The sequence below is a fragment of the Erpetoichthys calabaricus genome, chromosome 4 (genome assembly GCF_900747795.2).
Source record: "Erpetoichthys calabaricus chromosome 4, fErpCal1.3, whole genome shotgun sequence".
NCBI lineage: Eukaryota > Metazoa > Chordata > Cladistia > Polypteriformes > Polypteridae > Erpetoichthys > Erpetoichthys calabaricus.
In genome coordinates, this window is record NC_041397.2 from 32,902,936 (window position 1) to 32,927,760 (window position 24,825).

A 24,825-nucleotide genomic window follows, 5' to 3' on the forward strand; every position below is an offset into this window, starting at 1 on the left:
AAAAAAACAGCCATTTCTTAATTTTTTTTCTAAAAGAAATGCATTTCCATTTTGTCTGTGGACTTTTTAGATTTTTGGTTTGTCCTATCTGTCCAGACACCTGGACCATGTAAATGCAGAAGGTCATGCACAATACACCTATTATCAAAATGTGCATTGAGCTCCTTTCAAAGTGCAGGACCCTTTTAATGACAAAACTAGTAACTTTTCAAATGTGGTCTCTTCCTGTAGTTACTGGTCAGCTGCGTGAATCAGTAGTGTGTGAAGAACTTAAGTACAGATAGCCCACTTCAGCCAGTCTGCCAATGGCTTTGAGAAGTGAGCCTGGTAAATTCACATTCTGGTTACCTCAGGAATCCTTTTTGGAAATACTTGACATTGTGAGTGGCACAGTGTCACATGTGTGGAAGCTTTCCATGTCTGCCGATGGATTTGACATGTATGTATGTGTTGGGCTCGGGCAGACTGCATATGCAGTTTAACCCTGGAGTCTCTCATCACAGACATGTGAAAAGGAAACGAGCCCAACATGATTTAATCCATTAGAGTGCCCATTACACTTCACAGTGTGTCCCTTGCTATGCTACAGATTTGAATTTGAATAGATAATTCGCATTTGGCCAGACAAAATTCCCATGCAAGCACAATGTTGAGTATTTCTACTTTTAAAGTATTGATGAGATTTAATGAAACTATTTACCTTTTAAAATGTTGCATTTCCTTTTACGAAAGACCTTTCAAAATAGATAGCTGTGAAAAAAATTAACTAACTTCAGTCTTGAGAGGGAGACCTGTAGCCTCAAGGGGGGTTCCTGAACCCCTTGATTTACAACTGGCTACAAGCCTGTGCAGCTGTCAGCTAAGAGTTGACGCAGACCCAGACTTGAGGAGTGCTTTACAACTTGTTTGGCTTCCAGATGAAGATAAAAGAAGCAGGAGTGAGTGAATTTGGCGGCTGCTTTCCTGACCTCTTGTCTGCTAATTTCCCCACTTTCAAGGCCTGTTTCCCGCCCCTACCTACTGATTTGCCGTAAACTGTCAAGTGGCTAGATTAGTACCCGACTACATTAAAGCCAAGTTAAAGAGGCAGAGGCGGCAATTGTGCTCGCAATGCCACCTTCAAGTCTCATGTTTCCATCTACGTGTTTCATAGCATGTTGTTGCGCACCTACTTGTTTTTCTCTCATCCAGGCTTGCTTCAGGATTTTTTTTTTTTTGTTTTTGTTCTTGATGTAATCTTTCATAATCGTGCTACAATGTGTGCCAACGCAATTCACAGGGTAGGCAGGCAGGCAGAGAGGAAAGGGCTGTTGTTTCCACACACACACACATCCAGGCAGCTCATGTAATCTGATGTTTCTAAAATATCAAATCCAATGTCCTGATTTCATTCCTTCCCAAAGAAACGGTAAGGCAGATTAAAGGCCGTCTCTGGTCGGGTTTTATTAAGCTGTCTGTTACGTGAGAATTTCCCTTTTTAATCCATCGTTAAGGGGCACTAAGGAAATGTAAATATAAATGAAACTAAAGAGTAACATTTACAAAGTACAAATAGTTTAATTGCAGCCGCTTCGCTTTGTTTTCTGATAATTAGGCCCTTTATTTCTCAGCCGTCAATAGTAAATGGCTCCATTCAGTACATTCTGCTCTCAACGGAGTATGGAAAGAAGCGCGTTTAGAGCTTGCCAATTTACGAGATGAAAGATTGTCCACTATCTTGTAATCATTTTGTTTATTGTGTCTTAATCTACACCGGCTCATTTGGCCAAAAGGATGTTTAAGGTGGACACAGTGGTTCTGTGGTTAATGCTGCTAACTCAAAGCCCCAGGAGACTGGGTTTGAATCTCCAATGGAGTTGCATGTTCTCCTTGTACCCATGTAGGGTTTTTCTTTCCCAACTACTCTAATTTGCTCCACCATGCTTAGCTAGTTGTGGATTCTGAATTGAGCTGGTGTGAGTAAGCTTGTGAGTGTTGTTTCTGCCCAGTGCTGCAGAGCTGATCACTACCTTGTACTCAGTGCTGTCGACTTTATCTGTCTTTATGATCCTAAACTTGCTTTAAGTGGGTTCAGTGTAAGAATATATGGACAGACAACTGGTAGTGAGTGATTCAGTCCTTCCTGCTTGCCTCATGTAGCTGAACTGCAGCGGCATTTTGACTGTCAGTGCTCTCTTCAAACGTCCCCATCATCTGCTGTTCAGTATTTTAGCAGTGTGGTTTTCCATCCCCTTGAAAAAGAAAACAAAATAAACAGCCATACTTGTCATGTCATTTTTCTTTTCTTCTTCATTGTACTCTGCTGTTTATTTTTCCTTTTGCTAGTTGTTTAACAAATTATGCACTTCCTGGCCAGTAGTGCTCTTGGTGAGCTTCACCGCCTGGCCTGCTTTTCAGTCTGTGGTTTTTAAAAAGTCTGTGTGTTCCTCCACTGAGCTTTTGAACAAATTATTCACTTTTTTTTCTCCCTTCTTTGTTTTTCAGAAATCGAAGCAAAAGAAGCATGTGATTGGTTAAGAGCTGCAGGATTTCCTCAGTATGCACAGCTATATGAAGGTACTGCACCCTTTATTGAAAATGCTGTGTTAAACTAAAGTGGCACAGGGATTAGCTATGACTTGGGTTCAAACCAATACCTTTGTGGAATTTGCTTGTTTCTCCCATGCCATAATCTGGTTTCTTCACTTTGGCCAAGAGGTTCTTGCAAGGTTGATTGGCCCAAAGTTAGTGAGTATTATCTGTCATGGCCGGATGTGGTTTGAACCTGTGTTGCCAGGATGGGATGCTGCCCTGCACACTAAATCTCGGAAATGAATAACACAGTGATTACATACACTAAATAGCCAAAAGTTTGTGGACATACTATTAAATCTATATGTGATTGATGGCTATCCTGTTCCAAAACCAATGGCATTATATGGAGTTAACCCTCCTTTGTGGCTATAACAGCCTCTACTCCCATGGAAAGGCTTTCCAGAAAATTTTGATGCATGTCTATGGAAATTTGTGCCCATTCAGCTAAAAGACCCCTTGTGAGGTCAGGTACTTACAGTATGTTGCATGAGAAGACTTGGCTCGCAGTTGACATTTCAATTCTTCCAAAGGGTGTTCAATATGAATGAGATCAGGTCTCTGTGCAGGCTACCATGTCTTTATGGACCTGGCTTTGTGTGCAGTGGCACAATCATGCTTGAACAGAAAAGGTATTTTTCTAAACTGTCGCCACAAGGTTGGAAGTGCACAGTTGTCTGAACTGACTATGTTATGTATGCCATAGCTGTAACACCGTAACAGTACCCTTCACTAGGACCAAGAGGCAGAGCCCAAACCCTGAAAATCAGCTCCAAACCATTATCCCCCCTCCACCAAATTTTAAAATAGGCAACATGCAGTCCAGAAAGTAGCGCTCTCCTGACCATCCGAAAGACCCCAATTTGTCCGTTAGACTACCAGATAGTGACCAGGCCTATGGCGGTGGTATTATCAGCAGATTTGATCAGCAGATGGAGATGGAGCTGGGCTTGTTATAGGTGAACAAGGAGTGCAACGGGAGCTCAGCACATTATCCTGTAGGGTATGAAGTAAGCCATGCTTCTAGTTTGGACTTGCTAAGGTCTGGTAGTTAGGAAGGTTACAATCCTGTTGCAGATGGTGACACTAAACTCATTGGTGATCAGCTTTGATTGTACAACAATGCTAAATACTGAGCTGTTGTCTATTAAGAGTACTGTGACATAGAAGTTTTTAATCATCAAAGAGCAGTGTGTCAGGATGATTTGAAGTGCATGGAATATAGCAGCCTCTGAATACTAACTGTGATGATATGTGCTTCAGACTGGAGTACTTACTATGTTCCAGCGCCAGTCTCCCAAAGGATGTCCGTGTGGAGTTTGCTTGTTTGCCATGTGTATGTGTGGGCTTTTCTCCATGTACTCCACTTTTCCTCCCACTGCATCATTACATCAAACTGTATGCTTGAGTGTGCCTTCCGATGGACTGCTTCTTCCAATGTCCCGGGATAGAAGGTGGTTTTATATACAGTGGTGTGAAAAACTATTTGCCCCCTTCCTGATTTCTTATTCTTTTGCATGTTTGTCACACAAAATGTTTCTGATCATCAAACACATTTAACCATTAGTCAAATATAACACAAGTAAACACAAAATGCAGTTTGTAAATGGTGGTTTTTATTATTTAGGGAGAAAAAAAAATCCAAACTTACATGGCCCTGTGTGAAAAAGTAATTGCCCCCTGAACCTAATAACTGGTTGGGCCACCCTTAGCAGCAATAACTGCAATCAAGCGTTTGCGATAACTTGCAATGAGTCTTTTACAGCGCTCTGGAGGAATTTTGGCCCACTCATCTTTGCAAAATTGTTGTAATTCAGCTTTATTTGAGGGTTTTCTAGCAGGAACCGCCTTTTTAAGGTCATGCCATAGCATCTCAATTGGATTCAGGTCAGGACTTTGACTAGGCCACTCCAAAGTCTTCATTTTGTTTTTCTTCAGCCATTCAGAGGTGGATTTGCTGGTGTGTTTTGGGTCATTGTCCTGTTGCAGCACCCAAGATCGCTTCAGCTTGAGTTGACGAACAGATGGCCGGACATTCTCCTTCAGGTTTTTTTGGTAGACAGTAGAATTCATGGTTCCATCTATCACAGCAAGCCTTCCAGGTCCTGAAGCAGCAAAACAACCCCAGACCATCACACTACCACCACCATATTTTACTGTTGGTATGATGTTCTTTTTCTGAAATGCTGTGTTCCTTTTACGCCAGATGTAATGGGACATTTGCCTTCCAAAAAGTTCAACTTTTGTCTCATCAGTCCACAAGGTATTTTCCCAAAAGTCTTGGCAATCATTGAGATGTTTCTTAGCAAAATTGAGACGAGCCCTAATGTTCTTTTTGCTTAACAGTGGTTTGCGTCTTGGAAATCTGCCATGCAGGCCGTTTTTGCCCAGTCTCTTTCTTATGGTGGAGTCGTGAACACTGACCTTAATTGAGGCAAGTGAGGCCTGCAGTTCTTTAGACGTTGTCCTGGGGTCTTTTGTGACCTCTCGGATGAGTCGTCTCTGCTCTCTTGGGGTAATTTTGGTCGGCCGGCCACTCCTGGGAAGGTTCACCACTGTTCCATGTTTTTGCCATTTGTGGATAATGGCTCTCACTCTGGTTCGCTGGAGTCCCAAAGCTTTAGAAATGGCTTTATAACCTTTACCAGACTGATAGATCTCAATTACTTCTGTTCTCATTTGTTCCTGAATTTCTTTGGATCTTGGCATGATGTCTAGCTTTTGAGGTGCTTTTGGTCTACTTCTCTGTGTCAGGCAGCTCCTATTTAAGTGATTTCTTGATTGAAACAGGTGTGGCAGTAATCAGGCCTGGGGGTGGCTACGGAAATTGAACTCAGGTGTGATACACCACAGTTAGGTTATTTTTTAACAAGGGGGCAATTACTTTTTCACACAGGGCCATGTAGGTTTGGATTTTTTTTCTCCCTAAATAATAAAAACCATCATTTAAAAACTGCATTTTGTGTTTACTTGTGTTATATTTGACTAATGGTTAAATGTGTTTGATGATCAGAAACATTTTGTGTGACAAACATGCAAAAGAATAAGAAATCAGGAAGGGGGCAAATAGTTTTTCACACCACTGTACTTGCCTGAAGAAGGGGCCTGAGTTGCCTCGAAAGCTTGCATATTGTAATCTTTTTAGTTAGTCAATAAAAGGTGTCATTTTGCTTGGCTTTTCTTTACATTCATAATGGCTAACACGGTACAACACTCTAGTACTATATACTGTAGCTCTGAAATGCATAACCAGATTAGGGTGGCAGATGGACATGAGCATGCATATAAATAAATTAGAAGCACCGGCAGCAGCTCCAATTGCAGCCATTGAATGTGAATGTATAATTAGTTTAACAATATACAACAATAACCGTCCATGCTTGGGTTATTGGTGCCTCTTAGATGGGTTCCAGATTAGTGTGTTTTAGTATGTATATGTTATCCCATCGAAGACTGGTTACTGATTGTCCCCCTTGCTGCTAGAGCAGACGCTCACTCCTGGGACCCTGCACTCGTTGTAACAGGTTTGGACAATGGATGAATCGATTTTTCAGCCTTTGTCCTATTGTTATCAAGTGCCTTAATATACCATCACCGCTCTTAGCAAACCCTGGTACCACAGCTACATCTTTTGCAGTTGTAGTTGTGCCTTCTGTCCTGCTACATTTCTGATACAGTATGTCACAGGCCCCTACAGTTCATACCCCACTTTTCATCCAACCTTTTGCACATCCGTTGAGTCACATGAGCAGTACAAAAAAATGTGAAGGGTAAGGTTGCACACTTCATGGACCAGATTTAATCTTGGAATCATGGGGCAGCTAAACAACCTCACTTGCCACATCAGGTTTAGATTAATGATCGAAGAGGTGCCAAGTATATGGAAGGTTCCTGCTCAATAGAGCTTGTTTTGTAACATACCTCACAGTCTTGCCAATTTTGGTAATTAGTTATGTTGTGTTCCTCAACAATTCATTGCTGTAATAAGTTCCCCTTTTTTCCCCTCCCTCAAGAATTTGTAGCTGCTGGCAAATCAGATATGTTGTATGCAGCAGTGGGTCAGTTTGCACAACTCTCCTACGCCACTTTAAGCTAAAGAGTCCAATGGAGAAAAACCAGGAGATGTCACTTTTAGGTCTCCTTTGTCCAGATGCATCTCTACCTCCATTTAGCTCTCGGCTGGTATAAAACTTCATTGTTCCTCAACAGTGTCTGCAATTTGTTTAACAGTTACACAGGTATGCCGTTTTAGGTGATCCCCTTATACCCAATGCTGAGATTTTTGGGTCCTGCCGTTAGTTGTGCTCAGTGTTCCACCATTCAAAATGATGTTACACTGCTGTGTGTTAAGGTGATGTACGTGGAAATTCATGTGAAAGGCTGGCTCAGTGGTTGAGGGATTAGTGTTGCTACTACTCAGCAACGAGGAGCTGGGTTCACTTTCTATATAATGTTTATTGTACAGCATTTGCACAACTGTTGTAATGACTGTACCAAATCGTTGTCACATCCTTTCTGACCACTCCAGAGTCCTGTGTTCAAATCTGAGTGGAATCTGCATGCACATTTTCATACTTTCCTCCAGTAATAGCTTGATTCTAGGAAGAGCTCTAAATGGAAATAAAAGGAACTAAAGTGTATCCCATTACGCTTAGTGCCAACCCTTAAATGGAAAGCCATATGTGGTGTGTATAGTGTAGTGGTGGTATAGTGGTATGTAAGTTGGAGACAGCTTACACCAGTTCTCTGGTTGTGCTGAGTTAACAGAAAGGTTTTAGATTATACTCTATATTGGCTCCTTATAATTTCAGATATACAGAGTTGCCTCAAAACTGAAATTGCGCCCTTTGTCACAAAAGCAGACCACAGATATTAAAAGGTTTGTAGCAGCCACCCATATATTGTGCCTTGGCTTCAAAATGAAGTTGAAATTGAATGAGATCTTCACAGGTTTGAGTCCAAAACAGAACTAAATGTAATATGAAAAGATGGCAGCTTTAAAGCCCGAGACCGGAAGTGATGTCATTGGGACTAGAACCGGAAGTGGCGTCATCACTGGCGCCAGGACCTGGCAAGATTTCCCATGGATGGTCTGCAGAAGATTGAGAAGGAGAGTTAGTGCAGCTCGCCAACCCCTGGTCTGGCGTGGTAGTACTATTCTTAAGGCCATTCAGATGTCTCCCAATCACACGTGTGTGACACCCTGCTTTGGACAGCAACAGCATTGTCACTTACTATAAATGGAAGAATATTTGAAAAATGTGAATGTGTTTTATGGATAGCACGGCATCCTATTATATTTTCAGAGACCTGTGTTCAATTCAGAGCATAATCACTGTCTGTGAAGAGTTTGCACATCCTCATAAGCCAAGAACACTTTGTTAGAATAAATTGAATTGATTCAAAACATCCATCCATCCATTATCCAACCTGCTATATCCTAACTACAGGGTCATGTGGGTCTGCTGGAGCCAATCCCAGCCAACACAGGGCGCAAGACAGGAAACAAACCCCGGGCAGGGCGCTAGCCCACTGCAGGGCACGTCAAAACATTGTACTGTAGTTAGTATTTTTGCTTCATGGTTATGATGTCATGTGTTCAGTTCCAAGACTGGGCTCAGTCTGTCTGGAGTTTTCACATTCTCCCTGGTTGAACATGGAATTTCTCACACTAGCCTGTCTATTAAAAAATACCACATGTGAATAAATTTAATTAAATTAAGTAGCACAATGAGCTCAGCTCAAATATAGACAGTGCTTGTGTGGAGTAAACATGCTGCCTCTATGTCTGTGGATACGCATGTTTGCCCTTCACATCCTAAAAGCATGCATGTTAACTTGACCTTGGACGAGTGAGTGAATATGAGTGTGGCCTGTAATGGACTTAGAACCCCAACAAGAGAGATGTGTATCAGCAAATTGCAGCAAAGGCAGGATAAGCAACTTTCCCCTGCAACACAGTGAGCCATGGGTTGGGTCTCAATCAACAGTCTTACAATTTTATGTTCAAATCATTAGCTTCTTATATATCAAGTGGGACCAAATCTCATAAAGACAGTTGATAGCCCTGGTAAGGCCTGTTAGTTTGTTAATTTAGTTGGTGTTTTTGACCAGATCACAAGGACACAATAAACTGCTTCCAAACCATATGGGTTTGCTCCATTTTATGAACCTCCTAGTTAATGAGTTGGGCCAACTCTCCTTAAGGCACTCATTGGGCCTTTATCTTGGATTGCAAACAAACCCTGTCCCTTACCCCGCTGAATTGGATTAAGTTCGGGTGACCAGATTTTCAAAATCCCAAACCAGGACACTTCTGAATAGGCTGACCAGATTATCATGGTTTCAATAAGGGAGACAACTCATTAATCCAGTGAATGCACTAGATGTAAATAGAATTAAAGAATCGGATAAAGTATTGTGCACCTTTGTTGAAATGCACATGAAATTGAAGTCTGAGTTGTTAGGTCCCCTTTGGAGTTGGAGGTTTGGGAGCCTAAAACCAAGAAAAACAGTAATTTTGTTTCAATTCTGGGATATAATGCATAATAAAATTGGGATATCTGGTCAGCCAAATTAAGTGACCATGGTAATGGATAGATGAAATGAGTTTTACCCTGAAGATATCCACATAAGCCTAATGGCAACTCTAAAGTGAACTGGTGTAAATTACGTGAACTGGTGTGCCTGTACATAACATACCCTCCACTGAGTCAGTGCCTTATTGTGGTGAAGTGGTTTGCGTGATCAACGATCCCCTGAGTGATGCCATCGGGAGTTGTGTACTCCTGGTAGGGCCACCCAAAGCGGCAAGGTCAGAGGTGAGGTCGTGACTTAGACTGACTCAACTGTTCCCCCAGACCAAGAGGGACCAAGGGTCCATCCAAAGTGGTGCAACTTCCTGCCGTACATTGTCATCCTGTGTACGGCTTGTCACGTGGAGTTCCAACACGAAGTGAGGCTGTGTGATTGTGGATTACCCTCACTACTGCCAATATCAACAATTTCTTTGCACAGGCTCTTCCTTCCAATGGATGGACGGATTTATTGTCAGATCAATGGACAGCCATGACATGTAACATAACTGTAAAGTGCAAGGTACTGATTTTTCCCTTGCATCCAATTAAACCCCCTAACAGTATAAGCAAGTTCAGGAAATGGGTGGGTGTATGATGGGTAAAGGTTAAAGTATTTGTTGCATTTATTTATGGTTGCATACAAACCTATAGCTATGTAAGCTCACAAAAACATTTTTTGTATTTGCTGTGTTTTTATTGTTCCATTTCATTTTTTTAGTATCTTATTATTATAATCTTGCTACCACTAGAAAATGATGCTAAAGACACTAAATAAAGTAAAGATTGATTGTTTGTCCCATGAATGCATAGGCTGCCCTCGTGGCTTGTTTAACAAGTTCTGATGTGTAAGTGAGGGCTTGATGACGCTGGCTAGTCTGTGATTCATGTTCAGTGGTGTCTGACCAGGTCCCATATGGAGCACACATTATAGGATTCTCTCACCTTTTATTATATTACATATAAAGAAATCTGTTTTGATTTAAAAAAAAAAAAATCCTTCCAAATACCAGTTGCCAGGGCGGACAGTTGTCTGCAATTTTAATACACGTTTATTCAATCTAGAGCTCATTTTGAAACATACAAATACAAATTGAAGTTATCAGTAAAACTGGTTGAAATGAAGAGACAAAGCTGTAGTGCCATCATCCTGCAATTTGAAGAAAATCATAATTGGTGTTTACTACTGATATAATTACTTTGTGACAGTAGCTGAAGACAGCTTTAATGGTATTGTACAAGCAATTTAATGTTAATTACAGCTTATTGTACCTGCAGGTATATTACAAGAAAATTACAGGCTGGTAGTTGTGAAAGCATGCATTCATTCAGGAGATATGGAAAATGAGCAGAATATTATCATCTTTTAACATTTTTCCCTTCTCTGTATGTTTTTCCACTCTGCTTCATTGTTTTAGTTTGCCTAAGATGTTTTTTTCACTCATAAGACACTGATTTTTCTTTCCAGGACTTAAATATTTAAAAGATACTTACCGTCATGCATCCATTCGTTTCATTTTCTGAAGATAATTTTTCTGTTGCAGAGCTGCATTTATGGCAGCTGAATTAAGCAGGAGTCATGAACCAACCGTGGTGACTGACATGTTGGTAGCCCACCACCACCACAGAGAGCACATTTAAAGTAACACAGACACAGATGGCCATTTTAGAGCCATCAGTTAACCTGAAATGAATGGCTTTGGCTTGTGGGGAGAGCTTTTTGTGTTTAGTGGAATATTTTACACAAAATACTCAGTGATATAATGATTTTAAAATGTGAACCCCAGTCGTCCTTTTTCTTCAAAATGGAAGTCATGCTGCTGTTTTGTACATCACATATTATAAATGGAAGGATATTTGAAAGTGTTGTTTCACTCACTAGTATGTTGTATGGACAGGGTGGCTCGGTGGTCAGCACTGCCTCCTTACACTCACAGGGACATGGGTTCAATTTAAAGTGTGGTCATTGTCTCTGCTACGCTTGTACACTTTTCCCCCGTGTCCATTTGTATTTGCTCACATCAGCCCATCTTCTGAGTAAAAATAGTTAATTAGAATAAACTGATCTAAACTGAGTGGGTGAAGTGGAAAGCATGGTTAGCAAACAGAAGAGACACCATAAAAAACAAATTGTACCCAATAAAACTGGATAGCATTACACAATAAAGGGACCAAGCATTTGTGTGAATAAAGCCAATGTTATGTTATGTGACTTCTAGTTGTTGGGTGTGTCATACTTGCTAATCTCATCGCTGAATCATGTTAATTTACATGACTGAAAATCACTGGGCATGTCACGTTTAGCGACTTTCAGTGCAGTCTCTTTTGTTGCAGTACATAAAACACAAGACATTACACAGACACTTTTCTTTTTGAGGTCCAGCACACCTATGTTCCTTATTCCTTGATGGTCAGTCAGTCAGTCATCATCCAACCTGCTATATCCTAACTACAGGGTCACGGGGGGTCTGCTTAAGCCAATCCCAGCCAACACAGGGCGCAAGGCAGGAACAAATCCCTGGGCAGGGCGCCAGCCTACCGCAGGGCATCCTTGATGGTGCATTGTATGGATTGTACTTACAGATAAGCAGTCACTGGTTGTCAGCTCTCGCATACACAGAGTCCACCCCTACAACTAAAGACAAAATTAATCCTGTTTGATTTTGTCAGAGCCAATCGCAGATTAGTTGGAATGAGTCGGCGGGTATGTAACATTATGTGACAGGCCATCGCGGAAATGTGACACTCACTGCCTTCAACTTGCTAAGATTTATGTACAACTTAAACTTGCTGGAAAAGTCATCTAATTTGACATGGCCTTAAATCAATATGGGTAGCTCCTATATATACAGTATTTGTATTTCTTTAGTGTGGCAGCTTCAACTGTATAGCATAGGCCCCTGCTACAGACAGTAGCCGGCCCCAGGAGCAAGTGGAAAAAAGACATGCAACAAAGGACAAAACAAACAGTCAATTGTTTGGCTTGCTATTAGTAAAATGAAGATTATGGTATTTTTTTTTTTTTTTTTGGTAATTCAAAATTTTTGAAAAGAACTTTATTGTTGATCTTATTTGTGCGTTTTGGTATTTGGAGTGGGACGGCATGATGGCGTAGTGGTAGTGTTGCTACCTCTCAGTAAGGAGACCTGTGTTCGCTTCCCGGGTTCTCCCTGCGTGGAGTTTGCATGTTCTCTCTGTTTCTGCGTGGGTTTCCTCCCACAGTCCAAAGACGTGCAGGTTAGATGCATTGGCGATCCTAAATTGTCCCTAGTGTGTGCTTGGTGTGTGGGTGTGTGTGTGTGTGTGTGTGTGTCCTGCGGTGGGCTGGCGCCCTGCCCGGGATTTGTTCCTGCCTTGCGCCCTGTGCTGGCTGGGATTGGCTCCAGCAGACCCCCATGACCTTGTGTTAGGATATACCAGGTTGGATAATGGATGGATGGATGGTATTTGGAGTTGGAATTGTTTCTACCTTTGCATGTTTTTGGTGCAGGTTTCCTCCATCCTACCATGATCTTGTAAAATTTGAAAACTGAATAGTTACAGGCAGGTGTTGAGCAACAAAAAAAATCTCACACATATCGTGTATTCTCACAGATTGCATACATCTAATGCACATAACGCCTACCTTGACTAGATAATGAATAATGAATAATGATAATGAATAGACCAAAGCCATGGTCAAGGTTCATCAACAGCAGAACAGTCATCTTAATATTCTGCGTTCACCCCTCTGGTATTTAGATACGTTGTTGTGAATGTTTTCCTTTGTCAACATAAAGACTTGTTTCTAAGTTAACTCAACATGCCAGTATAAGTGTGGGTCCTCTCATTTGTAGTGTAGTAAAGCAAAGTACCAGAAGAAACTTCAACACCAAGCCCATCGGTATGGACAATGACAGTGAGACAAGCTGAATGGAGTCAAAGAGATTCAGTATTGTTTGAAGTGGAATTCACTGAAAGCAAACTAAGCTTCTCTTAAGATAAGTTACTATGAATGAAGTGTCAAAAAATACAATATAATAAGCACAGTTGATTATTTAAATGTGTGGTTCCGTTTATTCTTATACAGTGCTCTTCATTGAATGCAGACTGAGAGCATTTACAAAGATGTATAAATATAATATAGCAACAGTATGCTAGACATACATCTGATTTAAATTATCAATAACAAAGGTCAGTGTATTTGAATAAAATATCAGCAAAAGTATGCTGACATAAGTTCCAGCTAACAAAAGATATGAGCAGATGATAGTAGAGGAGAGCAGAACTCCATCAACTGTGTTCCTGGAGAAAACCTCTAGGAGTTCACCATTCATAATTGTCCATTCTGGGCTATCCTGCCTGTGAGTTGGCATGTCACAAGCCACGAGGCAGGGGTAATGTGACCCGCTGAAGCCCGTATGCTCAGAAAAGTAAAGCCAGAAAATCTGGAGCTAAAACCAAACATTTAAACTTACGAGTATTGTCAAAAAGTAGAATTGCCTGAGCTTGACAATCAAAAGACATACTGGCATTAAAATCTGACTGTTAAACAGCAATCAAAGTCAAACGGAGAACTGCAAGAAATCAATAATCAAAAGACATTTATTACTGGCAGCACCTACACTGAAGTTGTTTGAGGTTTGAGTCCATAATCTCAGATGCTACACTGAATGCATCTATAAAACTGTATGTTGGGCCTTCTGGAGGTTAAGCCCTTACCACTGGTGTGCCATATCCTGACAACACAGCCACTAAATGTCTGAGCTGATGAAAAAATGTGGTAATGCAGCTAACAAAAAATAAAATTATTTTTATTTCAAGTTGAATTATTGATGCCGGACACAAACATACTAACATTCCCTGATGTTCAAAAGGGCAGCAGAAAAAATATTTTAAGCTAAAAAATAGCAAAATGAACCAATTTGTAACATGAGCATTCTTTAGTTTTTATACTGCAAATTCTGAAGAAGGGCAACATGTGCATCCACACAGCTCCAAAATCCTGTGTTCAAATTCCAGACCCAATGGTTTTCCGACGTTAGTAGGTTTTCCTTTTTTAATCCCAAAGAGTTAGGTTGGCACCTTTAAATATGAGTGAAAAGGAGAGGGCACCAGCACTGGTGCCCTGCGCTGTGTTGGCACCACCTTGACCGCAAACGGCCAGGAGAACCACTGGCTCTCCATGACCCTTAGCCAGACATGGAGGTTTAGAACTGGATGAATGGGTTTTCACAAGTCCCAGAATAGAGTACTATAGCAAAAGAATAAGGTGTTGTGTGAAATGAGAACAATTACTATAAGACTTTTCAAAAACCAAAAGCCATTAGTCTGTAACTGGATGCTGAGAGACCCAACCTTGGGTCAGGTTGTTAGTAGAACAACAATATTCATTGTCTACTTAGACAGCTCCAACTTTTACTATTATAATTTTAGACGCTAAGTAATTAATGTTATATGTCAGTGTTTTTCATCCAGTGTGCCATGGCACAGTGGTGCGCCATGAGAGCTACCCAGGTGTGCTGTGGAAATAATAGTGTAATACACCCGAGTCTGTACCTGAGAGGAACAAGGTCTGCAGGTGGTGGAGACCTGTCTGAGGAGGATAGGTCTACCTGGAGAGGTCTAAACTGGCATAAAAGCAGCTCCATGATCTCTGTGTTCCAGACAAGGAGCTTAGAGAGGCTGCTAGAGTCAATCTGTCTGGGTGTGTGGTCTCTCAGAACCAGTGAATAGTGGCCATACAAATTGGCTCTGAGGCAGAGGGGGGCGGACAAAGGGATGAAGCAGCTTGGGGATGCCACAGAAGTCCTCACTAAGCACTGTGTTTGTGAACACTGATCTCGGACTCGGTTTATGGTTAGTAAGATAGTGGTGTGCCTTGGGGTGGTTTGGTTACAAAAAGTGGATCAGTCAGTCAGTCATTTTCTAACCTGCTTTGTCCTGAACAGGGTTGCGGGACTTGCTGGAACCTATCCCAGCACACACAGGGTACAAGGCAGAAACAAACTCTGGACAAGGCGTCAGTCCATCACAGTTCGAACACACACACACATACCAACCACACATTAGGACCAATTTAGTATCACCAGTCCACCTCTACTGCATGTTTTTGGACTGTGGGCAGAAACCCTGTCAGACACGGGGTGAATATGCAACCTCCATGCTGGGAGGACCGGAATGCGAACCCTGGTCTCCTTACTGTGCCTTTCCAAAGTTAATTACTTCAGTACTGGAGATGAAGATGCTGGATTTAGCTCAATCTACAGAACTGTGTAAGAATCTGTTACCCAATTGTGTAGCACTTGTGCAATGTTGTGTTTCTCCATTGTAGTTACAGCGCACAAAACACATATTGTTTGGAGTAAGCTGGATCGTTTTAATTTCAATTAGAAGATCATAATTCCCAAGATTATGGTTTGGTAAAGATTTGAAAAATGTTCACCTATTATCATATTTGTGGGAGAAAGCATTTTTAGAAGAATGCTATACATTTTCTCTTTTGTTTTGTTGTCTGAGTAATGTGACCTTCTTTATTCATTTTACAGTGTAGTAGTTTTTTTTTCTTGCATATAATTCACAAAAGTGACTGGAGGAGCTTTACACCAGAAAATGCCAAAGACCTTTTGTTTTAAACAAAACTAGGCTGCAGAACTAACGTTCAAGCAGGAAGCTTTCTGTCTCTTTGCTGGCATGCAGCCTCATTACTGCTGGCCTGCAGGAATGTTTAGTTTCCCATCACACAGAGTACATCAAGAATGAAATCTCATTGAGTTCATTGTAGATGGTCACTTCAGGTCGCAGTGAAAGCCTTTGCTGGAATCCCAGAGGTTAAGAGTTTCCATTCTTTCTTCATGTTTCAGATTCCCAGTTTCCTATTGACATTTCTGCAGTGAAGAAAGACCATGACTTTCTTGACAAGGACCTTGTCGAACCTTTGTGCCGGTAAGTGCCAGTAGCATTTGAACATTTTTTGCACCAGGCTATAAATTTGTTTTCAGTTACTAATATAATTGTACCAAAATATAATGAGTATACTTATTTGAATACTTATTAAAGATTTAAGCAGAAGATTTACTACATGTCAGTCAGATCTACATTGCTTTGTTTACTCCTGTATGATGTCCTCAGCCTGATCTCTATGCAGTTTTTTACACTGTTCTATAGGTTTGAACATTCCTTGTTTCGTAACTGCATTACCACAGTTCTGTTTCTCATATTATCACCCTTCATTTTTATTTGGTAACTTTATTAATTTATCCATCAGCACTTTAAGTAGAGGCAGTTGGCTAATTGGCATTCACTACAGAAATGATCAGCAACGTCTGTGTTCCTGTCTTTAAGGTGATTTACCCAAATTCTGGCAATACTGCTCACACAGTTGTTTCTGTAAGGTGAACATGTCAGCCATGGAGACTTCCTTGTTCGCAAAAATCGTATTCACCATTTATTGTCAAAATAGCATGTTTTTCTAAATGCATTATGCACGCATAATTAGCATTTCGGAAACCCTTTAATATAGGGACTGCAAAATGCATCTGTTACTCATTTACTATTATGTCACAAGATCTTAACACAGGGGTTCTCAACATCGGTCCTGGGGACCCCTGTGGCTGCAGGTTTTTGTTCCAACCAGCTTCTGTGTTTAATTGGACTCCTGGGCTAATTAAGTTCACTGTTATTGCCCAGATTTTGTGTTTTTGGGAACAATATAGAAATTAGAAAACTAAGTTTGGTAGAACAAAAATATTATTAAAATGTACTAAGCAGTTATATGGGAATAATGTTTTTTTTTTCTTTTTAACAATATTTTCATCTTGGGTTTCATTCTATTTTTCCCGGTGTTCTAATTGTTCAATCCATTATTTACTAATTAGTGGGTCTGATGCTAAAGTAGTTGCAGCCTTCCATGATTCAGTGTTGTTTTCCTGGGTGCCTGCTCTGCTTGTTTTTAATTATCGTTATTAAGACACAATGAAGGGAACAAACTGCACAGAGAAAGGGCAAAATATAATGAAATTAAATCTCTAGCAAAACCAGCATTATTTCTAAATGTCGTATAAATGTAAATATCACACCTCTGTGCTTTCTTAATGTAGAATAAGAGAAGAGAAATAAAATACCAGCTAATTAATTGAGACCAGTGTTATCAGTTGTCACTGATTAGGAATCTGGTTGAAGCAAAAACCTGAAACCACAGTGGGCCCCAAGGACCGACTTTGAAGAACCCCTGCCTTAACATATACTTATTTTGGTCTTCATAACACCCAAATATGTTTGCATTGTTTGGAGGTTTTATAGACTAATATTATGAGAAAATTTTAAAAAGGATTCTGCAATAGGAGACATTTTTAAATAACATTATCATTTACAGCTGAAGAATTACGCAGACGAGTGATTTAGTAACACTTTAGTTTAGGTGCTGCAGAAATGCATCTATTACTCATTTACTCTTATGTAACAAGACCTTAACAAGCGCTGCTGTGGATCTTCATAACACTTACAAAGCATCACTAAAGTGTTTATGCATTGCTGTATTGTGACCTACATTACTTAGGAGTAGTCCAAGGGGGCTTTACTGGGACACATTTCTCTTAATATTACATGTTTAGTATAAGACCCGTCAATCCTTCATATTAACAAGTCATTTTACCAGCTTGGCAATATGCCACACAACACAGTGATGAAAAACTCATCCACTGATGTTTTATAAGTCTTATGAAGAATAAAAGAAGCCTTTTTTAAGGTCATGTTACATAATAATAAATGAAGGATAGATGCGTTTTTGCTGTACCTAAACTAAAGTGTTACCGGGGGTTTCAATACTGAACATTTCAGTATTCTCAGACATTTCTTGGTAATAATACATTATACTTATTGCTTTTGAATCACCCTTTGTGGTTAGAACAAGAGGTTGACTTTTACTTTGCTCGCTATGGCTATATTGAGTAAAAGTCACCTATTATTAATAAGTCGGGATGTTGCATAGGCCTGCTCATCCATTCACATGCTGTTTTTTCCCAGCACTGCTCCTGCCCATTTTCCTCAGTTATGCAGGAGTCGCTTAATGAGATGGCAGCACAAATAAAAAATATAGAACTTCCCTAACATTATGCCCATTCACCGTTATGAAAGTTATCTGGACAAAACTTTAGTGCCTTGACTCATGACCTGTTTTGGGCTTTTCTTTTATGTAGTACTAAGGGGTTCCCCCCCTGCTCATTTCACTCTCCAACCCCCCCGGCCTGCGCTATTTGCCAGCCACTTCACGTCTCTGCCACTCAAGTTGTGAAGAGGGAGGCTGAATGCAGCCCAAGGAGATGTGGTCGCTCCTCCGTAACCCCCTCTTAAAAGGTGATACAATGGGAAACAAATACAGTTTTTTTTTTTTTACCTCCTCTTTGCTCGATCAGCTGCTGGCTTGCTGCTGCTGCCGTGCTGCAAGATCTGCATCTCACATGGCGCTTCGAACAATTAAAAGCCTGTACAGCATCTGTCCTACTCTTTGTCTTTTATTTCCGGCCCCAGGAGTGGTTAAATCTCTTGGTACAAAGTCTCATCTCGCGGGATGTGAGTTTTTGATATTTTTTAGTTTATAATTTTAAAACGGAATAAGAATCTGAAAATCTAACAACATCACATTAAAGTTTGATACATTCTGAAAAGAATGATACCAAACATATATATTTTGGTTTTAAAATAAGCTTGATTTAAAGCGTGACATAAAAACATCACATAAAATCATTACACTTTTAGGCTTAGGATTTTATATATAGAGAGTAGATATGATTTTTTGCTCTGAAGTGTATGTGGTATATTTTTTGTTGGTAATGTATTACTATTCTGTGGTGAGTTTCGAGTAAGAATATCTTTGTATTATGTACACATAATAATCAAGGCTGCTTACAGCATTTGACATACAAATGGTTACATTTATTTTTCCATTTCAAGCACAGGCAGGTGAAGTGACTTGCACATAGATAGATACACAGAGTGAGTAGTGGGATCTGTAGCCACAAAGCTGCTACAAAACACTGCTTGCCTAGAACATGTAGTTGTTAGAATATGAACCTACAGTTGTGAGACCCCAGTGGATTTCCAGTCCATAAACCATAAATTTGAACTTGAACTACTCATTTTGGAATATAAATTTCACTACATGCAGAATTGGTTGTGACAGCTTCTTTCTTTCACTCAGTGAGTTTGTGTCTTCCTTCATTCATATTTTTACACAGGTGACAGCGCATGATGGTGTGTTCACATTACTCTTCATCTATAGGGCTTAGCCTGATGCTGTCGGGAACATTACACCAAGCAATTGACTAGTGTTAGGGCTGGTTTGTCTTGCTTCAGTTGTTGCTCACTTACTCTTTCACAAGTTTGAATTCAAGATATTCAGCAGTTTTTTAAAAAATGTCATGCCTTCAGTCCCATCCTCAACATCAGTTCCGTAGAGCTCTCTTGCTGCATTATCAACACTACTCCATACCAAGGCCATGGCCATTATGATGGGTAGCAGATCTAACCACCTGCATTGCCAGCTGCAATGATATTCAACTTGTAAGAGCTGATGGGCAGCTCAGGTGTATCCATGTAGCCTCCGTTAGCTGTTGTCTCATTTAAGGTATCTCACCGTGTCACGCTTGCTGGGAATACTGTTTAATAAATTCAGCCCTACTAATAACAGTAAATATTAAAATAAGATAGTGTGACACTAAAGAAAGCATACATTTAGCTTACTTCTAAGGTGGCTTGTACTGCCAAATTAAAGCAACTGAAGGAAGTCCTTGCAAAAACAGCATGTTAGAGAGGTTTCAGATCATCACGAGGGTCTTCTTCAGGTCAACAAAAAGAGATGTTCAAAGCACAGGAAGCAGTAAGATGTTTTCTCCTGACCATAGCTAAGCTTCAAGTTCCCTAAGACAATTTCAGCTGTTAAAGTGTTTAGTATACTATGCAACTAAAGTTCTTCCATTCCATAATTAACCAATGAAGTCACAAAATGATATATTACATGTTAACCAAATCATGTGGGAACAAATTTCATCTCTTCTTAGTAACTAAAACTCTTTCACAACAAAAAGATAAAAAGTCCCAACATTTCCTGTTCTGAGGCAACCTTTAACATTAGCTGAGGTTGATGTAAAAGTCAGTTTTCTGGCAGCTATCAGGTGGAAAGGCCCTTAATTTCATGTCCACTTAATGCTTTGGCTGCTATAAAAGTTATATTGCTGGTAAATACCAGCATCTCCTGCTTTTAGGTGCTTTCAGGTGAATAATTCTGTGTTCCTGACCCGCCTTAAATTACCTTTATTTCTGTAGTAAGCTAAACAAATAAAAGACCATGCTGTGTAAAAGGCTTTTAAGCTTTTGCCAGTGACTGCTTCTGGATACATTTAAAGTGCATTCTGGAACATCTCAGACTGTCCTCCTTGTCCTCCTCAAGGTATCCCATCAAGTACAGTCGGTATCAGGGAGCCACATTTAACTTAACTGGTCTCCCTGCCACTACCTATCAGCTTGATCTATGAAAATATTTGCTAAAAACCTTCCATAATCAGGAGACGTAAATGGAGGAATATCCCTGGTAAGGCAAAGTGGCTCAACTTCTGTCATGTCTGGGTTTGAGTTTAGCGTATAACTGTAAATAGGTGCATTGAATGCCCTGCATTCAAGTGGTGGCCCATCCATGATGGGTCCAGCTTTGCACCCATTACGCAAGTTTGAGAATGTTTTATGTACAGTAAACAGTAAAAGGTATACATTTGTAATTATCTGTTAAAGGAAGGGGTGCATTTGTAAACAAGGGCTTGGTCATCCTATCTTTCTCCCTGTTTTATTTGCAGAAAAGGCACCATTTTTGCCTTAAAAATAGTTGTATATTTAGTATTAGTTACTAATTTGTGTCAGGCATAGGCACCTAGTGACCTTTCATTGGACTAGACAGGTTCTGAGAAATGGATTGAAACATTTAGAAGTAAATTATGTTATGTCTATTAGATTCCTGTGTAACTCTAAATTAGACAGGTATGAGTGAGTGACAGTGTCCTATGATGGACTGGTGTCCTGTCCAGGGTTGCTTCCACTTAGGGCAGGCAGAGACTCTTTATGCTTTTGGATTGTACTAAATGAAAAATGAAAGGAAGATTGAATTAACATAACGTGTGTCATGCATGTGCAAGAATAACAATTCAGAGCCATTAAACTACCATTCTTGTTAATAAAAGTGAAAGCTAAGTGTTTATAGTGCCTTTAAATCAGCAGCTCACAATTCCCCTCTCATTGTCATTAGCTTATCATATGTCTGACATCAATCTTTTTTTTTAACCAGCCTTTGGTAAAGTAATAGATAAATGTTGACACAAATGAAATTTCTAACTTGTAACCTCCAAACACACATAATCATTGTCTATGGCAGCTTTGAACGTGGAGAAAACTATCTGGAAAATGTGTTTCACTAAATCTGGCAAAATCTTTAACTCAAAGATGTTTGTTTTAGTGGCGTTGAATTTTAACATTCAGTGTATGGAAGTAGAAGAGGATTGCCCATCTGTTTAAAATTACAAGTTCAATAAACAACAAGAAAATGTGAGTAAAGTAATCATTAAGGCTTGATAGGCCTGTAAGATGTCTGATGCAGAAATTATTATAGCAGCTCTTCTTTTTATTTAGAAATGACAGACACAAAGCTGAAGTTGTCTGCTGTAGTACAGCATATGGCTATTATTTTTTATAGTCATATATTTATTTTATTTCATTTCATTTTATTTTATTTATTTACTTGCTGATGCTACCCACCTTAGATGGGTTGAAATCTAAATATCAACGTAGGCATTTGCAGTGCAAATAGCTGATAATCTTAACAATTTTCGGCCTATTTCCCACTTACCTTTTCTGTCAAAAGTTCTTGAGAGTGTTGTAGCTTCCCAGCTCACCAACTACTTAACTTCTAATAATTTGATGGAACCCTTTTAGTCTGGTTTCAGGGCACAGAACAGCTGTGAAACTGCTCTGCTACAGGTAACCAATGATGTTCTTATGGTAGCAGACTCTGGACAAACCAGCATATTAATTCTGTTAGACCTCAGTGCAGCATTTGACACTCAGGTCAGACATGACATTCTACTGTCCAGAATGGAAAACATGCTGGGTATCTCTGGCACTGCCCTCCAGTGGTTCAAGTCCTATCTGACTGATAGGCAAGAGTTTGTTAGTCTTGACAACAGCAGGTCCAGTGCAGTACCAGTCACACAAGGAGTCCCTCAGGGCTCTGTCCTCGGCCCTCTGCTTTTCTGTATTTATATGCTTCCCCTTGGCCATATTATTCCTAGCTTTGGACTGAGTTATCATTTTTATGCAGATGACACTCAACTCTATTTCAATGTTAAAAGTGGAACTTCATCAAAGCTCTCTCAGCTCACAACCTGCCTCAGTGAAATTAAAACCTGGATGGAGCAGAACTCTTTAAAATTGCAACAAAACTGAACTCCTGCAAATTTGGGACTAAAGTGCAACTTAATAAAATGAGCTCCTTCCCAGTCAGCCTTGGCGGTGATCTCATCAGACCTGCCTCTACTGTAAAGAATCTTGGTGTCATTTTTGATTCCTCCCTTTCTTATTCCGCCCACATAAATCACATTAAGAAACTTTCTTACTTTCACCTCCGTAACATATCATGTGTTCACTCCTTCCTCTCCTTTTCTAATGCTGAGAAACTTGTCCATGCTTTTATCACATCCCGCATCGATTATTGTAATTCCCTACTGGCAGGTGCCCCTTCTAATCTTATATCACAGCTCCAGTTGATTCAAAACTCAGCTTCAAGAGTCCTTACACAGACCAGCAGCAGCGAGCACATCACACCCATCCTGCTTCGCTTTCGCTGGCTCCCTGTGTCTTACAGGATTGAATATAAAATTCTATTAATAATCTACAAAGCCTTAAATAACCTTGCGCCAAACTACACCAGCGACCTTCTCCATCACTATATGCCTGTCCGCCCACTAAGGTCCTCTGATTCTGGCAATCTTGTTGTACCCCATACTAATCTACACTCCAGTGTGATAGGGCCTTCAGCCGTATAGCGCCCAGACTCTGGAACGACCTACCGAAACTAATTAGATCAGCTGACTCCATGAATTCTTTTAAAAAAACAACTCGAAACTCATCTGTTCAGGAAGGCTTTTAGCCCTACCTGACTTTATATCCCTTCTTTCAGTTTACCTCTATGTCAAGATGCTCATGTAACCTGTGTGTGTGTGTGCGTGTGTGCTAGACCATCAATTATGTTGTCTGATAGGCTTTTTTTTTCTCTGAATTTGCTATCTTAGTCTTCTTTATTTATTTATCTGGTTTGTACAATGCTATATACTGTATACCCTGCCGTTCTTTCTTAAACTCTGTGAAGTGCCTTGAGCATTGGAAAGGTGCTATATAAATAAAATGTATTATTATTATTATTATTAAAGCATATGTCTTTGTTATGTGCCCTTTGGTATGGCATGCATAAAAGTAGTATTATGTGATGCACCATTTGTTGGATTGACAAATGCAATGCATTTTATTAATAACAATATTAGTGATGTGCCCTCTTTTGGCAACCAGACAGACACAGACTGACACACAGACACTTATTCTTTAACCAGTTGTGCTACTCGTCTAAGAGTAGTTGAATCTAAGTAATCAACACAAACCTCAGAGTTAACATTAGCAGTGCACCATGCAATGCTTACATCTCAATTATATGACATTTTGTTATGGAATTCATAAGATCAGTGTTCATTTTTGTGATGCGCCATCTTTTGGAATGGTAGAGACATAGCAACCAGATGGACACACGGACACTTATTGCTTTATTAAAGTGGTTTTTATAAATCGTTTTCTCCTTTTTGCTTGGTTACTCAAATTGCAAATGAAGGAGGTGACAGAGATGACACTTAGTGCAAATAAAAGCTGGCAGGTAATAAATTTTCAGCTCACTACTGAAAATATAGGTGTGATGTGGGCAGTAGACATTTACTGAATTGTTAAAACTGGGGACCATTAATTGCATATAAATTAATTTTTTAAAATTAAAAAAAAAAAAGTTATTTTATCTATAAGAACAGCAGTTAAAATGAATGGATCGTTTATTTAGTCTCATAAATATCCATCGAGCATAGTGGACCTCAGTTTAATGGGAATACTCCAATCGGTAAGACAGTATATATTAATAATCGTGATTTTGACTCCAATAAATAATATTTTTTCTTTTGTACATTTACAGATTTTACTATTATTCTGGCCACAACTGGGGTTGGGCACCGAAGGCACCTGGGGGCTTGGCCCCTCTAGTAGCTAAATAAAAAGCAAAGAATGCAAATACTCATCCATTCTTTGAACCCACTTAGTTTAACAAAGCATCCATGGAGCCTGAGCTATGTCAGCATCATTGGGGACCAAGCAGGAACTAATGCTTGATGAGGCACCAGTCATTCCTGAGACACACTTGCGCATTCATGTATGCACACACCTAGTATGGGCCCGTTTAGAGTCACCAGTTAACAAAGCAAATTGGGCCTTGGGATATGGGGTGGGAGAAGGGGAGAAAAGTTTGAAATATGGAGAGCATGCAAATTTAATATGGGTGGTGAAATGGCTGGAATTCAAACCCAGACCGCTAAAACCATGAAGGAGCTTCACGCTGCCTTTAGACAGATAC

At 40.0% G+C, this 24,825-nt stretch overlaps 1 protein-coding gene across 8 annotated transcripts in view; it reads left to right on the top strand.

Annotated features, from left to right (window-relative positions):
• Window positions 1-24,825, top strand: part of stard13b (StAR-related lipid transfer (START) domain containing 13b) — a 511,429-nt gene that overhangs the window by 434,497 nt on the left and 52,107 nt on the right. For all 8 annotated transcript variants that reach the window (XM_051927182.1, XM_028799309.2, XM_028799308.2 and 5 more), the window contains 2 exons: window positions 2,485-2,556; window positions 15,989-16,070. In XM_051927182.1, coding sequence (XP_051783142.1) covers window positions 2,485-2,556; window positions 15,989-16,070 — 154 coding nt within the window. The remainder of the gene's footprint in view (window positions 1-2,484; window positions 2,557-15,988; window positions 16,071-24,825) is intronic.